General features: G+C 47.5%; 1 protein-coding gene across 1 annotated transcript in view; it reads right to left on the bottom strand.

The window, feature by feature from the left end:
- Positions 1–16,032, bottom strand: part of FAM131A (family with sequence similarity 131 member A) — a 21,444-nt gene extending 5,412 nt beyond the window's left edge. The window contains exons 1-2 of the mRNA XM_066619005.1: positions 15,963–16,032; positions 8,276–8,458 (exon numbers count right to left, since the gene is read on the bottom strand). Of these exons, the coding sequence (XP_066475102.1) occupies positions 8,276–8,458; positions 15,963–16,032 (253 nt within the window). The remainder of the gene's footprint in view (positions 1–8,275; positions 8,459–15,962) is intronic.
- Positions 16,033–17,276: the final 1,244 nt, after the last annotated feature.

Below are 17,276 nucleotides of genomic sequence, written 5' to 3' on the forward strand. Positions count from 1 at the left end.
AACAAGTAAGCTGCAGTTTCTCTCACCACTCCTTCCCTAGTCCTAGTGCCTGGCTAGCCCTCCTGCAATTGCTGGAATGAGCTGTATCCCACATGTGCTACACAGCAGGTGGGAGAGGGACTGGAGGGGGGGGAGGCAATGGAGTGCCTCATTTCCTCTTTCATTGCAGAATATAAAGAGGAACACATTTTCTAGCTTGTGATCTGACTGCCAGACTACAAAATGGAGATTCTACCTGTTCCTTGACACATCCTGAAACAGAGGTCGAGGATGCAGCCACTGTTATTTAGTTCCCTTGACTTATCCGATTTCAAGACCTGCTGTTGCCAGCAGGGTTCTGTCCCAAAGCAGGCAGGTGTGAGTCAAGGGACTGGTAGAGGAATGGGACTGAAAGCAAAGTGCAGGTTCTCCCACTGCCCTAGAACAGTGGTTTTCAACCTTTTACATCTCACGGCACACTGACAAGGCACTAAAATGGTCAGGGCACACCACCAGGTTTTGACAACTGACAAGGCACACCAAGCTGCCAGTGGGGGCTCACATCTCCCATTGGCCCTATTAATAAATGACCTCTCCCCAAATTTCTGTGGCACACCTGTGGACCACTCGTGGCCCACGAGTGTGCCATGGCACAGTGCTTGAAAATGTCTGCCCTAGAATATTAGTTTAATGTCTGTTCTGGGTAAGCTGGTGGAAAGCATAATTAAAGAGAATATTATTAAAATTATATGGAAGAAAGAGCCTTGCTGAAGGAGAATCAGCACGGTTTCTGCAAAGGAGAAAGGTAGGTCCAAGGTTGCAATCTGGCAATCCAATTCTCCCCCACCCCCCAAAAACCCCAGAAAAGCAAGGAGAAGCTTTGCTTGCTTAACTAATCCATGTCAGACTTCTGCTCAAGGTAGGGAGTATGACTAATTAAAAAGCGGCAACCTTACATAAGAACATAAGAACAGCCGCACTGGATCAGGCCATAGGCCCATCTAGTCCAGCTTCCTGTATCTCACAGTGGCCCACCAAATGCCCCAGGAAGCACACCAGATAACAAGAGACCTCATCCTGGTGCCCTCCCTTGCATCTGGCATTCTGACATAATCCATTTCTAAAATCAGGAGCTTGCGCATACACATCATGACTTGTACCCCGGATTTTTCCTCCAGAAACTTGTCCAATCCCCTTTTAAAGGCGTCCAGGCTAGACACCATCACCACATCCTGTGGCAAGGAGTTCCACAGACCAACCACATGCTGAGTAAAGAAATATTTTCTTTTGTCTGTTCTAACTCTCCCAACACTCAATTTTAGTGGATGTCCCCTGGTTCTGGTGTTATGTGAGAGTGTAAAGAGCATCTCTCTATTCACTCTGTCCACCCCTTGCATAATTTTGTATGTCTCAATCATGTCCCCCCTCAGGCGTCTCTTTTCTAGGCTGAAGAGGCCCAAACGCCGTAACCTTTCCTCATAAGGAAGGTGCCCCAGCTCAGCAATCATCTTAGTCGCTCTCTTTTGCACCTTTTCCATTTCCACTATGTCTTTTTTGAGATGCAACAACCAGAACTGGACACAATACTCCAGGTGTGGCCTTACCATAGATTTGTACAACAGCATTATAATATTAGCTGTTTTGTTCTCAATACCCTTCCTAATGATCCCAAGCATAGAATTGTCCTTCTTCACTGCCACCGCACATTGGGTCGACACTTTCATCGACCTGTCCACCACCACCCCAAGATCTCTCTCCTGATCATATAGATTTTAGTGTTGCGATCATAGTATATGATTGGTTTGGGCACCTGCATTTCCCATTTCATCCAGTAGCCCAAGTTTCACCTTCCTGTAGCTGGAAAGCAGAAAGGCATATGCAGAGTACCTACCACAGCCAGCCCGTGTGGCCCTGGGATCAGACTTAGAACATCTCTTTTTATTAAGTACACTCCAACTGCAGAGGCTGAGAGCCCTGGTGCAAGCAACTGATGGAGCCGAACGTTTGCTAATGTTCTTTGTCAGCAAGCAGCCAAGCCTGTTGTTAAATGGGTGCTGCCTGTGGTTAATTTGGGGCTGCAGCTGCCTGCATGCGTCACCTCCAGGGGAGATGCGGTCACTCCCTGCTTCAGGCCCCACCCGTGGCAATTAGCCCAGAGCGGCCTGCTGAGTTCAGGTTGAATCACAGCCAAAGCCACGACTGAAGGGCCAAGAGGAAACCGGAAAAGCCTCAGCAAGGGGACACAGGCAGGGTGACCCCGGGATGCAGAGAAGTAGAGAGAGATCCTGCACTTTCAATTGTGGCAGAGAAGAAAGCATTCCGCAAGTGTCACTCGTGTAGAGGACAGAAAATTCAAGGATCAAAGCCGTAGACTCAGAGCAGCAGGAATTCCTGGTGAGTGTGTCCTGAAGAATGCCTGCCGTCCCTGTGCAAACACCAACCTCTTTCAGGCAACTGACCCAAGAGCCACACAGTACCATTCTCTGACACCTTTGACAGCACCTGGCATTCCAGGTGGTCATCATGAGGTCAGTACAAGCCCTCCCACACTTTTAAGGTGGAGTGCAGGAGAACTGACACAGACCTCATTGGATCAGTTTTACTAGACACTTATTTCAAGACAGCCCCAGGAGCCCTGGGACAAGGAAACAATCGTGGCCATTCCCCCATGTCTTGAAAATATACACTCATCAGGGACTCAGTTCTATCTCCAGCACTTTTCTCCAATAAAAAGAAACATGGAAGCCTTTATATTCGCAGAGGTCAGTTTTAGGTGGTGCACATGGTGTCTCATCAGTAGAAGCCAAACTGGATTGCATTACCTATGGCAGGGCCCCTGGCCTCCTTTGCACCTGTTGGTCACCCCCTAGAAACAGGCTTTGATGGGCTTTTCCTGCTTCCCCTGTGCTATACACTGGGAAGCCTAGTGTACTGTTTTCTAACCCAGTTTCCTCTGGGAGAGACAGCATTGGAGGTCTACACTAGGATGATCCACACATTCCCTTCTTAAGGAGGGAATGTCCATCCCTCACTTTGTTTGGAGATCCTGTAGCCAGATTCTTTTCCACCAGCATTCAATTCACTCAGATGAGGCTAGGGAGGCTCACAGCCTCTGTCTTCTCACTCGCCTCGTATGAATGACCACAGGAAGCTACACCCACTGTCTCAGCACCTTGGTCCATCCAGCTCAGTATTTTCAGCACTGATAGGCAGTCGCTCTCCCAGGTTTCAGGCGGGGATCTTCCCCAGTTCTCCCTAGAGAGACCAAAAATCGAACCTAGGGCCTTCTGCAAGCAAAGCAGGTGCTCCACGGCCTCAATCCACACTGGCAGAGAGGATCAGCAGGGCACTGCCACAAGTAGCAACCCAAATGGCAGCCACAGAACCTCACATGTTCAGAGGTGCCTTGCTTAATCTGATCACTAGTGAGAGCAGGTTTACCAGTGCTCTCCAGTTTACCAGTTTAGTGTTTACCAGTGTAAACAAGGCTCTATTGCTCCCATAGAAGCAGATGTGGCAGCTGCTATCTGGGAAAAAGATGAACTGGTGTGTGTTGCCGCAGAAATGTCTCCTCTTCCCCTTCCTACCTAGCAAGGTGAGGCAAGGAAAGGTTGCCAATTGGCCCAAGAGAAGAGCCCTAGTCAAACCTGTCCTTATGTCTCTAATGCACTTTGAAATTCAGAAAGCAGCTGAAGTTTTTTCTGACGATGGGCATAGTGGCGTTAGTATGGGGTACGGGGGGTGTGGACCACACTGGATGACACACTTGGGGGGAGTGACACCATTATTGGCCAAAACTGTGAGAATCTGTGAGAATACAACACCATCATGTTATATATCGGGTGCATAACTTAATGCAGAATGCAATGAAACAAACCATGTTCAAATACCTGTATTCTATCAAAAGTTATAGCCAAATAATCAGAAAAGGAAAACACAACTGCCTTATGTAACAAAAAGTAGATTTTCTTAACTCAAAACTAAGGAGACTGATTGTACCAGGTGATGCCAACTCTAGTGATGCCTCTGGATGGAGTCAAGAATTTTACTTGTACAGCAAGCTTTTGTTAAAGACACAGGTACAGGTTCAACAGCTGGCAATGCTTGCTGCCACTCCAGTCACCAGGAAGCCTGCTCCCTTTCACATGACTCCAGAACAAGGGGAGGCTAAATCAGATCCTCACTTTCCCTTCCAAAGGGGGGTCAACATGAATCATATCGATCATATCGATCTCCATTTGCAAATTAACTGGCCGAGAAGGGAAGGCAAAGGCATTGCAGCGGCTCAGACAGTGCTGCGTCCAAAGAATGAATCACAGCAGACACCAGAGCTCAGTAAACCCTGAGCGGAGCAGGCTGCTTTGCCAAACAGTTGATTCAAAACAGCTTGAAGATCTATAGCTCTGAGTCGGCTTCACTTATCATGTATCATACATCCTGTGGACCTGACCTGCACCTCACACAAGTGACCTTGGCGTGACATGATTTTGGAAAAACTGGGATGGTACTAGACAGGTCTGCTGTGACACATCCCTGAGCTGTTGCCCGTTTACTGAAGTTTGCTTAAACCATCAAGGGCCCAGTCCTATCCAACTTTCCAGTGCTGATGTAGCCATGCCAATGGAGCGCATGCTTTATCCTGCTTTCACTTTCCTCAGCGCTGCACTGAAGCTGCATTGATAAGCTGGATAAGATTGGATAAGTTGGATAAGATTGGGACCTTAATCTTGGCAGATGCTTCCTATAGTCTTTCACAGTCATTCCTCGCTTCCTTCAGCACTATTCAGCATCCTGTAGTCAATTCATGGCCTCAAACTGCATTAGAGTTCCTTGAACAACTCTGAGATTCATTGATCTGCATGGCATGGTTTGTTCTTTAATGGTCAGTGTGAGCAGCTATTAATTTGCCTTACAGTGACAATCATTGAAGAGAGCGATGCCCATGCTGAAGGACATCTAAAATGGCAGGAAGATGGCAGGGGAGGAGAGAAAAGACTTTCCCCAGAGACACTCTATGGTCAGCCTGGCTGCTCTGTCCTCCTTTTAAACGGGAGGACGGTGGATCTGAGGAGCTCTGGCAGCAGTCCCAGCTGTCACTGTTTGTCCTGCCCTGTGCCTGTCTCTCCCCAGTTGTCAGGCAGCAAACAGTTCAGCCCTGAAGGCAGATCGGGTGCTTGGGTGACAGTCATGTCATGAGACAGTCCTTTTGTTTCCAAAGCGGGGCCTCAGTAGGCAGGAGGACAACCACTCTGCTGTCTGGGGTGATGTTTTGCCATTATGGGGCTCTAGAAGCACAGCAAACTCTGGCCCAATGGAAACAAGCAAACTCTGGCTGCAGTGAGGAGGGGCAGGGAATGAGGGAGTTGACGATGCCGATGCCTTCTCTGGCTCCGTTTCCCTGGTTCCCAGATCACTCCGTGACTCAGCTGCTGGCCTTCTGCTCAGCCAAGCTCCTGTAAGGCCTAAGCCAGTCTCTCCTGCCAGCACGGGGGGTGGGGTGATGTGCAGAGAGTCTCAAATCGTCAGCCAAGGGTGATTTGGCCCCCTAACCTGCAGCATCAGCAACCCACCGTGTAAAAAACGGCTGTCCTATTGAAAAAGAAAAATCTTCCTATGAGCGTTTTGGGCCAATTTAAATGCTCCAGGACGTGAAGGACTGAGCTGATGAACTTGAGGACCAAGACATGGGAGGAGTTTAGCTGCCAGGCAGCAACTTTGACCTTTGCCAAATTTCTGATTTTTTTTTCCTCTTCAAAAAAAGCTGATTTTTTTTTTACTGTGCCAGCCTGTAGCTTCTGGGGGTTGGCAAACAGGGATGCAGTAAAAATGACAGGTCGCAATTGTTCAGGCGCATAGATTGCTCCAAGCTGGTGGTGCACACAGCTTGCGCTCTGTTTGCGGGGGGGGGGGGCTCTTTTACCCTTAAGATTTATCATCATTGAGAAAAAGACTTATATGCAATTGCTCATCTTAGGCTGCATTCCTATTCACACTTTCCTGAGAGTAAGATCCATTGACTATAATGGAACTTATGTCTGAGTAAACAGGCATAGGCTTGGGCTCTTAACTGTCATTAGTGACACCGTGACTGTCAATGTACATGGTGCTCTATGATACAGGCAAAAAGACAGTTCCTTAAGAACATAAGAACATAAGAACAGCCCCACTGGATCAGGCCATAGGCCCATCTAGTCCAGCTTCCTGTATCTCACAGCGGCCCACCAAATGCCCCAGGGAGCACACCAGATAACAAGAGACCTGCAAGGCCTCCTGGGAATTGTAGTTTAAGAACATAAGAACAGCCCCACTGGATCAGGCCATAGGCCCATCTAGTCCAGCTTCCTGTATCTCACAGCAGCCCACCAAATGCCCCAGGGAGCACACCAGATAACAAGAGACCTGCAAGGCCTCCTGGGAATTGTAGTTTAAGAACATAAGAACAGCCCCGCTGGATCAGGCCATAGGCCCATCTAGTCCAGCTTCCTGTATCTCACAGCGGCCCACCAAATGCCCCAGGGAGCACACCAGATAACAAGAAGACCTGCAAGGCTTCCTGGGAATTGTAGTTAAGAACATAAGAGTAGCCCCACTGGATCAGGCCATAGGCCCATCTAGTCCAGCTTCCTGTATCTCACAGCGGCCCACCAAATGCCCCAGGGAGCACACCAGATAACAAGAGACCTGCAAGGCCTCCTGGGAATTGTAGTTTAAGAACATAAGAACAGTCCCACTGGGTCAGGCCATAGGCCCATCTAGTCCAGCTTCCTGTATCTCACAGCGGCCCACCAAATGCCCCAGGGAGCACACCAGATAACAAGAGACCTGCAAGGCCTCCTGGGAATTGTAGTTTAAGAACATAAGAACAGCCCTGCTGGATCAGGCCATAGGCCCATCTAGTCCAGCTTCCTGTATCTCACAGCGGCCCACCAAATGCCCCAGGGAGCACACCAGATAACAAGAGACCTCATCCTGGTGCCCTCTTAGAAAGTATCCCGGTGGATAAGAGGGAGGGGAGAGGTGAGAGTGACAAGTGGTGAACGGGATGTTACACGTACATTTCTGTCATACTGGGGAAGAAGATTGCAGGGGCTGAGCAAAGGATTGTTTGCTATAAGAAAGAGTTTGCACACCTCTGCGGAACTCTAGAATGAGGCTTGAAGGGAAACTGTACCAAGTGGTCCTGTCACCAACATTGATTAGTCTTGCTACCAGATGGCGGGAAGCCCTGGGACACAGCCCTACACTCTCTGATGGCTTCCTGGGTGCTACCATTGCCCCAGCGTTGAGGCGTCAGTGGTCGGTCTGGCTATACAAGTCCTCTGCTCAATGAGGGCTCTTGGCCAGTGCCCTTTCTGGTCGACCTCTGGGTCTGCCCCTGGCGCTGAGCCTGCACTCACACCATCCATATTTCAGTGCTCGTTTTGGTTTGAGTTCGGACTGACTTGTGTTACCTTTGGGGCATAGAGCTGGCATTTATCTCTTATCCAAGCTAACGTTTTGTGTTTGCCCGGATTTCAGTGTGCATCTTTTAGGCATTGTGTGAACTCCAGCATTCTATAGAATGCCTGGTCATGTATGAAAGAAGCTTATTTCATTCTGACCTTACAAACTTTACCTAGGGGTTGCATAGAATGTCTACTCTAGGTGGTCTGTAGAATGCCTACCTTTCCTTTGGCAATGAAAGAAGCTTATTTCGTTCTGAACTTACATACTTTACTTCGGAATTGTATAGAATGTGTACCCTTTTTTCTGGCAAATATGCAATAAGCATCACTTAGGTCAGTGGCAATACAACAGTCCACAGCAGTGGCATAGCTAGAGGGGGTGCAAAGCACTAAGTTTTACAGGGAGCCTCACCGCAGTGTGCAAGTGACCCCTCCCTCTCCCCTTCGGAGCATTTGCCTCCGTTTTGCTCCCCCCCCAACCTGGAATGGCTCCAAAGGGGGGGGAGGGGTCCCTTGCATGCCATGGAAAGGCTCCCTGCAAAATTTAGAGCTTTGCATCCCCTCTAGCTATGCCACTGTTCTGTACAATCCCTATATAAACTATGCAAGGTCATAATGAAATAAGCTTCTTCCTTACTTTGCCAGGCATTCTATTGAATGCCTGAGTTTCACACTATGCCTGCAACATGCATATTTTTCTTTCTCAGATTAGGGAGAAGGCACCTCATCTGTGTGCTGAGATCGCCCTTCCTGCCAAACAAAAACTAGGCACATTGTGATTGGATTTTTGAAACATCATCATTCACTCCCACCATCATCACACTTGCAGCCCCTTCCCTCGCAGGTCCCACCTGCTGCAAACCTGGCCTCCTGTTCTCCTTCGCTGAGATCGGAGTAAGAGTTGAAGGTGCTCTCCAGGGCAACAGGGGAGTCCATGGGCTTGCACCATCCCTTCCACTCGATGAGGTGAGCCACTCGGCCCTGGGCCATGGCTGTGGGCTTGGTCACATGATCCTTCACCACCTGAGAAATACCTGCAGAAATCAAATGGGATTAGGGAGGGGAATGGGTGAGAGGGAGTTGCTGCAGACTCCATCCAGTTGCTGGCAACCCACATTCTACCTGGTGGTGACACTTTCCAGGAAGCCACGTCCCCCCAGATACACTGAAATCTCTGACACTGACTCACCTAGACCAAAGAATGTTCTCTGAGAAGCATCTTTGGTGCCCCTCCAATAGTACAGCTTCTAAAAACCCCTTATGTTTTATTGCATCCGTAGCCTCTTTCACAACCACAGTGCATGACCTGCCTCCGTAATTATCCCTCTCACAAGAGACCATAAATCTGAACACATGGAACAGTCAACCTGTGTTTATTCCTGTCACATGTAAGCAGATAAAAGCAAGCATGCTTCATGTCATCTTAGGGGAACATTTGATTTTTAGGAATAACCGAAATGCCTAACAGATTGCATTGCCTGCCCCTAAATCCAACCCTGGAACATTATGAGATGCTTTTGGAAAAAGAAATGGCAAAATACTAGTTAGTAAGAACATGTATAATTTTAAAAAAGAAAAGAAAAAGGAATATAAATGTATAATAAGAGAGACCTTTTTACATTCAATTATTATTAAACAAGTGATGGCTGCAGGCTGGGGGACTAAGAAAAGGATGCAAGAATTACAGTTACTGTGCGAATTAGAAATAGATTTCTAAAACTCTTGTTTGGGGGAAGAATTTCAATATGACTGAAAAAGTGAACGAGATTGTCATCGAGGCAGCCCATCCATTAGGCGAGATGATGCAGGTTGAAGGACGCAGGGGGGTGAAAGCAGGCAAATTCAGGGTGCCCTTCACCTTGAGTCTGCTGCCTCCACCATCAGCTCCCTCCAGCCTGTCACAGATACAACCTGCTAAGAGCAAGTGGAAAGAGGCTCACCTCCTTACCTTGCTCCTTGCAGTTTGTTGAAGCATGGAAGTACCGGACTTCTAGTTTGATTTACTGGGACCACAGAAACAAAACAGCTCCTGCATTCCCATGGTCCCTTTAGAGCAAACGTGGAAGCCCTGCACTTCTGCGATTGATGAAATTACACGACAAGGGCAAAAAGAGGCTGCCTTTTAAAAAATTATGTAAAAGTGGCATTATGGGTTGCGCCACGACTGGCTGCCATTGCATTGGAATATGAAATGCTGCTGCAGTCTGCTGGGGAGGGTTTTCTTAACACGTTCCTTTTGAATAGTTTTCAGAGATACCAGTTATTGCAAAGGATTATTCCTCCTCCCCCCTACCCCAGACACTTTGCCGTGTTGCCACTGCATGTGATCTGATTGTTGCTGTTGCAAACTTTGCAAGGGATTTAGAGGCACACCGTTTGGGCTGAACAGTGCAGCTACTCAGACGGCATGGTTCCCTTAGGGCACAATCCTACCCATGTCTACTCAGAAGTAAGTCCTATTTTGTTCAATGGGGCTTACTCTCAGGAAAGTGTGGTTAGGATTGCAGCCTGAGAGAATTTGGTAGGGCCTGTTCCTGACATCCCTACAAAGAAGCAGCAAAGCAGCCCAAACTGGCTCTCCAGTTTTCCACCAAGAACTGTGGCAGATAAACAATTTTGGGCAGTTGTAGCAGGTTCGTGTAGATCAGAAACATACGACCCTGCTATTATTCCATCATCTACATGGGTTCAACACTTCACAGACATTTTTTACGATAAGAGCAAATCCCCAGACGCCTACCCTGACTTCACCTCTGTGGATCTGCCTATCTGGCCTCCTGTGACCCCTGAGGAAATTAAAGAACTAATTATGCAATTGAAGCCAGGGAAGGCTGCAGGTCCAGATGAAATACCACCTGAGCTTTTAAAAGGCGATCCGGAATGGTGGGCCCAGTTACTTGCCCACGTCTTTACAGTGATTGACAGTTCTGGCCTATTGCCCAATGTCTGGCTTACAGCGACAGTTATTCCTATCCATAAAAAGGGTGACCCTACCACACCAGGAAATTTTCGGCCCGTTAGTTTGCTTTCTGTAATAGGTAAGATTTATGCTAAATATCTATGCAATAAACTTACTCTCTGGGTTACTTCGCAAGGCATCTTAGGCCCCGAGCAATCTGGCTTCTGTCGGGGCAAATCAACTTTGGACAATTGTTTGATCCTATCTCATTTGGCCCATAAGCAGGTTAGGATATGCAAGGCTCGCCTTTATGTAGCCTTCCTTGATCTGAAAGGTGCCTTCGATTCTGTGGATAGGGAGCTTCTTTGGTCCAAGTTGGAAAACATGGGGATTGATAAAAGATTGTTGCTGCTGATTAGGTCCCTCCATCTAAATACTTCATGCAGGGTTAGACGCTCCTGGAGTGGGAATCTAACTCATTCCATCGCTACCAACAAAGGGGTCAAACAGGGCTGTGTCTTGGCCCCCATGCTTTTCAATCTGTTTCTAAACGACCTTGCCCCATCCCTGAAGGAAGTAGATAGCCATTGCCCGAAGCTTGGCGCAAGCCAAGTGCCGCTACTTCTGTATGCGGATGATGCGGATGATGCAGTACTGATATCCCGTACTAGGATTGGCCTAAAACGTCTGCTGAATCGCACTGAAGAGTATCTTCTGTCCAACAAATTGCAAATCAACTATGCTAAATCTAAGATAATGATATTTGCCAATAGATGGAAGGCTTTTAAGTGGTCTTGTAATGGCAATAAAATGGAGCAGGTTAAGCATTTCAAGTACCTGGGAATCAACTTCCATTACAGGCTCACTTGGGCTTTTCATCGTAAGGCAGTGCAGAACGCATCCAAACTGGCGTCCTCAGCTATTTCCCGTTTCTTTTTTACCTGCGGCAATGGTTATGTTCCAGCTGCTCTGGAGGCATTTAAGGGAAAGATTCTTTCCCTGGTCCTTTATGGCTCTCCCGTCTGGTATAAGGCTATTACCCAACCATTAGAACGCATTCAAGCCTCCTTTCTGCGGAAGATTTTGGGTTTACCCAGGTGCGTTCCCTACTCGGTTCTGTGTCTTGAGGTGGGGTTAATTCGGCTAAAGACGACTGCTTGGCTTAGATTACTGAAATTTTGGTTTAGGACTTTATTTAACCCTACCTCCTCTGGTCTAATGCTCCAATTATTGTCGGATTCAGTCCTGCCATTAGAGATCACTGATCTTCTAACCAAGCTCAAGTTAATAGGGCTGGACACTGCAGAGCTAGGCATGATTGGGTGTGATGCTGCTTACAGAATCGTCAAAGAAAGAATTCTTGACATCGAACAACAAGAGCTGTTTAGTGCCGCCAGAACCACATGCTCTCCACTCTATCTCCATGTTCCAATCAGTTTTGGGAAACTGGCCTCCTTCTTTTATCACCTGGAGTGCCCACAGGCTCGGAGAGCATTCACACTTGCAAGATGTAATGCTCTTCCATCAGCCGTGTTATCGGGCAGGTTCAGTGGTATTCCCTACTCGGAGAGGAAATGCAAGTGTGGTAGGGATTGTATTGAGACCATAACACATACCCTTTTCTACTGCCCACTTCATGACGTCTCACGCAAGAAATATCTAGGCCCTTTGCTAACTAGGATGCAGGGCTGGGAGGACTCAATCATGCTTCAGTCTCTCCTTTCCACATCTGACTCTGAGACCCTTGATAGGGTCGCTGCCTTTTTATCTGGGGTAATTGCCAGGCAGAGCTCTGGAACTCTGGGCAGTATGTGAGGAAAAGACTGATGTCTATGTTGTGGTGTCTTTGTATATTTTTGTTTTGTTTTGTTCTTTCTCTGTATTTTATGCCAATAAAGGTCTACTGAACTGAACTGTGGCAGAATTACAGAGTTGGCAACCTTCATTCTCGGAAAACTGTGGAATTAAGGGTGCTATAATTTTGTAGTGAAGGGAGGCAACTGCCTTGTGTAATGCTAGCAGACCTATGGAAAAGCATGCCTATGGAAAAGTGGCATGTAAAGAAAATTAACAAATATCCATTTTAAAACCCCAGTATCTGAGATATAGGTGGGACATTTCCTGATGCCTGTGGGTCACAACTGTCTCATAAAAAGAAAAAGAAAAAGCAGCCTATTCTATACACATGGTAGGCTTGTATGTATAGCCTTTTTAGGTTGCAAGTACATTAGTCAAAGGGTTCTAACTCAAGCGGAACCCAAAACTTCCTAATGAAAGGCTTTGCATCAAATTTGGGGGGCTGGATGGAGGTCGGAATCAGCAAAAAGATACCCTTTTGCCCTCTTTATTGTAACCGTTGCCTATTCAGTGGCATTCTTATTTCCCAGAATGAGCACTGAGCAGTGGTGTAGCAAGAGGGGTGCAAAGCATTAAGTGTGCAAGCTGCCCCTCCTCCTCCCCTTCTGAGACATTCCTGGTGGTGGATGCCAAACAGCTGCATACCCCTCCATTTTGCACCCCCTGCCAGGAATGGCTCTGAGGGGAGGGTTGCACACCACGGTGAAGCTCCCTACAAAACTTAGTGCTTTGCACCTCTAGCTACACCACTGGCACTGAGCAATGCCACATAAGGACATAGCATCATTCAGAGTCACAGAAAATAAAAATGCAGAGCAGCTGTAGTGCCACTGGTCAGTTTCACACCTATCCTGTTATAGCCCCGTCCCCGGAAACTATGGTCACAATGAAGGCCACCCTCAAATGCAGCAGCAAAAAGAGGGGAGAATTTTAGCTCAGTCCTGGTTGCCCAGTCTTCAGGCACACTGTTTGACCCAAGGTGTGTATGGGGCATATCAAATGCCACCATCCTTATGTGGTGATGTGCCAACCACTGTTCTGCCCACTCCCTGAACTGGAAAAGGAAGAAGGGAGTAGTACAGACAAAGAAGTGGGTGAAGTGAAGTGCAGTGGGCTCCACATTCTTCTCTATGCTTCCTCTTCTATTTTGTTCCCCTCTTTTCCAAGGCAGGGAGGAGAAGCAGAGATGGTGAGTGGGCAGGTGGAGGTGTGTGTGCCCCCCTTCCAACTGCTGCCATCTACTTCTTCCTGCTCTGCTAGATTTCTATCTGCAGGGAGTAATTTCAAAATGGGATCATTTACCTACACTTCGAAATGCGGCAGTCCATTCTACCGTCTCAGGATTCTACCACTTCATCCTGCTACATGAGTAGACCAGGCCAGTTTGAAACTTGATTCTTGCCAGATTTCAACCCACCTCTAATTTAACAAATCATAACTATGAAAACCCAACTTTGAACCAGGTTTCAAAACTGGCAGGCTTTGCCTCCCCAGAAAGCGTTTGCCACTTGGGATGTCACACATTCCATTCAACTGACAGCTATCATGTAATAGGTGGTAGACGAGCCACAGTTGGTGTATCACCTCCCTGGCTTGTCTCCTGTTGTTAGATAATTATCCAGGCATATTAAGAGGCAGTGATCTGCAATGACTGATTATAGCACTTTCACACATTCCAGTTTCCAAGTCAGAACTGTAAAGATCACAAGAATAATGTAACATGAGAACTCGTCCATTGACAATCCACAGGCTGTTTAACTCACTTGCCCTTGCAGTGGCGTAGCTAGAGGGGGTGCAAAGCACGAAGTTCTGCAGGCGTCTGAACGTGCCATGCAAATGGCCCCTCCAGAACAGAAAGGGGATAAGTGCAATCCAATTTAAATCGTTCTGGAGGTTCTTGGGTGAGAAATGCTGAATTGCACCCTCTGCTTACCTCCCCATAGCCAGTACCCCCAGACACTTTTCTCCCAACTGGCATCTGAGGATAAAAGAGCCCATGCATGAGACAGACCACAGGGAAGTAAGCCATGGAGAGGGCTCACTTACATGCTACCCAATCACCTCACTTGTTTACATTATTGGGGTAGATCTGGGTTTACAGGCACAGATCTACTGCCACCACCTCTAGCATCAATCTCAGGCTGCAAATAAACTCTGCATAGAACAGAACAGAAATAGGAAGAGAACATGTGCGCATGTGAAGCAACCTAAATAGACTTCAGGTTGAAACCAAAGGACATCAGCAAATGTTTAGGCTGCTAAGTCCCAGAATACTCTATAGCATTAAGAAACAGGTTGGTGATGGAAGGGGATTCTTGAGTGGGCCATGACAAATCAGTACGAAATTATTAAAACGCACATGTAAGAATCTAATGCAGTGGTTCTCAAACTGTGGGTTGCGATCCACCAGCAGGTTGTGAGTCAATTTTTGGTGGGTTGCGAAGGCTGGACTCACCACCAGCTGCCACTTTTGTCACCCCCAGAGCCTCTGCTGAGCTGTTTTCTGCCCACTCTGGGCCTCATCGCATCAAGTTTACGTTGCTCGAACTGGGGATTCACCGCCAGCTGCAGCTTTAGTTGACGAGCGATGAAAACATGATGTGACGAGGCCCAGAGCAGGCCAAAGACAGCCGAGCAGAGGCTCAGGCGGCAATGAGAGTGGCAGCTGACAGCGAGACCTGGGCCTTGTGCCAGCCACGATATGTGGGTCATGATAGATTGTCGTGCTAAAAATTGGGTCTAAAATGTTTGGAAAGCACTGATCTAATATGTTTGGAATTATTTAATTTGGGGCACAATCCTAACCTGGTCTACTCAGAAGTAAGTCCTATTTTGTTCAATGGGGCTTACTCTCAGGAAAGTGTGGTTAGGATTGCAGCCTTGGTTATTCAAACTGTGGACCATCAAAGTTTAGGTTCCTTGAAAGCCTATCAGGACTTAAGAAGACCCAACGGACAGCTGGTACGTTACTGATGTGTTCCTACAATACTTAATCACCAAAGAGTGCTGCCAAACACACTTCAGCCTGTGCTCTCCATGTAGGTAGATTAGGCCCAAAGAGCTTCTTCAGCAGCCAGTATGAACGAGGATCACCCAGAAGAAAATGCCCTGGAATGAACCACAATGTTTTAGGGCCCAATCCTATCCAATTTTCCAGTGCCAGTGCAACTGTGCCAATGGGCCGTGCACTGCATCCTGTGGCGTGGAGGTGGTCACAGAGGCCTCCGCAAGGTATGGGAACATTTGTTCCCTTACCTTGGGGCTGCATTGCTGGAAAGTTGGATAGGATCGGGCCCTTAGTCTGCTGTAGCAAAACAACAGCGTGGCAGTGCATCGGCTTCCATGGGCTGGAGCCCACTTGTTCAGAGAAACTGCTTAAAACTTCCTCAGAGAAACTGCTGCTTAAAACTGACAAGGGAGGCCAATATAAAAATCCCACCCACTTTGATGCGCATGTGCTGTGCATGTGAAACAGGGCCCCACTGCTCCCATTTCACCCACCCACAGGCACTCACATACCCTTCCGCTGGGATTTAATTTTCTATCTAGTCTACTTATTACTATTTTTAGGGAACGGAGCGTTTCATCCCTATAGAAAGGATATCTACCCACGTTTATTTCTAAAATAGTCTATGGAGGCTCCAGCTCGGGTTCCTCACTCCCACGTCAGGTACATCCCCCTTTTCATTTCAATCTCAGCTACTATGACAAGGAGCCCAAATCAGCGCTCAAATTATGGGAGAAACAAAACCTCCACAGCCACGATGTTTCTGGCCCCTTACCGTGCAGCGAAGAGCGGGCGAGGGCCGCGATCTCTTGGATGGTGAGTGCTCGCCGCGACTTGGGTAACATTTCGACAGTGTCTTCAACATTTACCTTCAAGAGACAAAGAAAAACTCAGGTCAGGAGTTGCCACAAGGGAGGTGCTCCGGCAGGGTCCCCACCCTGCACAAGTGTTGATACAGACAGTCCAAATGGGAGCAGGATATCTGCAGATAGGTGGCCGTGGCTAAGTGGACTAACTACATACATTAAATCAGTCAGAGAAGACAAGGGACAAATCAACACTTTGTCTTTCAACTAGCCTTTATTTGCAACACTGGCAAAATAACAGATCCTCCTGTTTAAACCAAGTCTGGAGAATTAATTGGTGTTTTATTTCTTTTGTATTATTATAATATGAAAAATATATTTATCATTTATTTTCCACATTTTTAATACTGCCCTTCTTCCAAGGAGCTCAAGGAGCTCCCCGGTTCCTTCCCTCCTTTAGTTCTCACAAAAACCCTATTAGGTAGGCTAGGCTGAGAGATAGTGTACTATACTGAAACAGAAAGAATGGAAGAAGGACAGATGAAGACAAACAGCCAATACTTTAAACAGCCTTTGGATGAGGTGTCAGGTATCACTTAAGATCCCCAATAAGAAGGCCACTTTATTTCTGATCCGGCTTTTCTGCTTTCCATAGCAATCCAATACACAGAAATTACACAGGTAAAGTGTCCCCTGGCATAGAATTAAGTGGTAGGAAAAAGGTCCCTCTTCTTCATTTTTCTGGGTTGAGTTCCTTTTCCCAGCACCAGAACAAGACCAGCCAAAAATGTTTGGCAATTTTACTACAAAACCCTGGAAATATAGACCCTTATGGTTCGATCTGCTTCTTGGTTCCTGTGAGTTGAAGACAGTCACAGAAGGTTCCATTTTCATGAATGATTTGCCAAGATGGATAAACAGCATGTGAGCTGCAGCAGGCTGTAAATGACACTCACACCGGGGAGGTGTTGCAAAAGCCAAATGGCTGAGGAGACACCTGGTGGGAGAAGGCCTGGAGGGCAGGAACAATCTGTCAGTCGAAGACAGGGGCACCCAAACCCCGGCCCGGGGGCCACTTGCGGCCCTCACAGGCTCCCAATCAGGCCCTTGGGGAGCCCCCAATCTCTGGCCCTCCAGAGACTTGCTGCAGCCCGTGCTGGCCCAAAGCAACGGTTCTCAGCAAGAGGATGACTGTTTGACCTCTCACCAGAGCTATGGGAGGAGGGCTCCCTCCACTACTTGCTGTTTCACAGCTGTGATGCAGCAGTGGCAGCAAAGAAAAG

The sequence above is a fragment of the Tiliqua scincoides genome, chromosome 3 (assembly GCF_035046505.1).
Source record: "Tiliqua scincoides isolate rTilSci1 chromosome 3, rTilSci1.hap2, whole genome shotgun sequence".
In the NCBI taxonomy this organism is placed as follows: Eukaryota; Metazoa; Chordata; class Lepidosauria; order Squamata; family Scincidae; genus Tiliqua; species Tiliqua scincoides.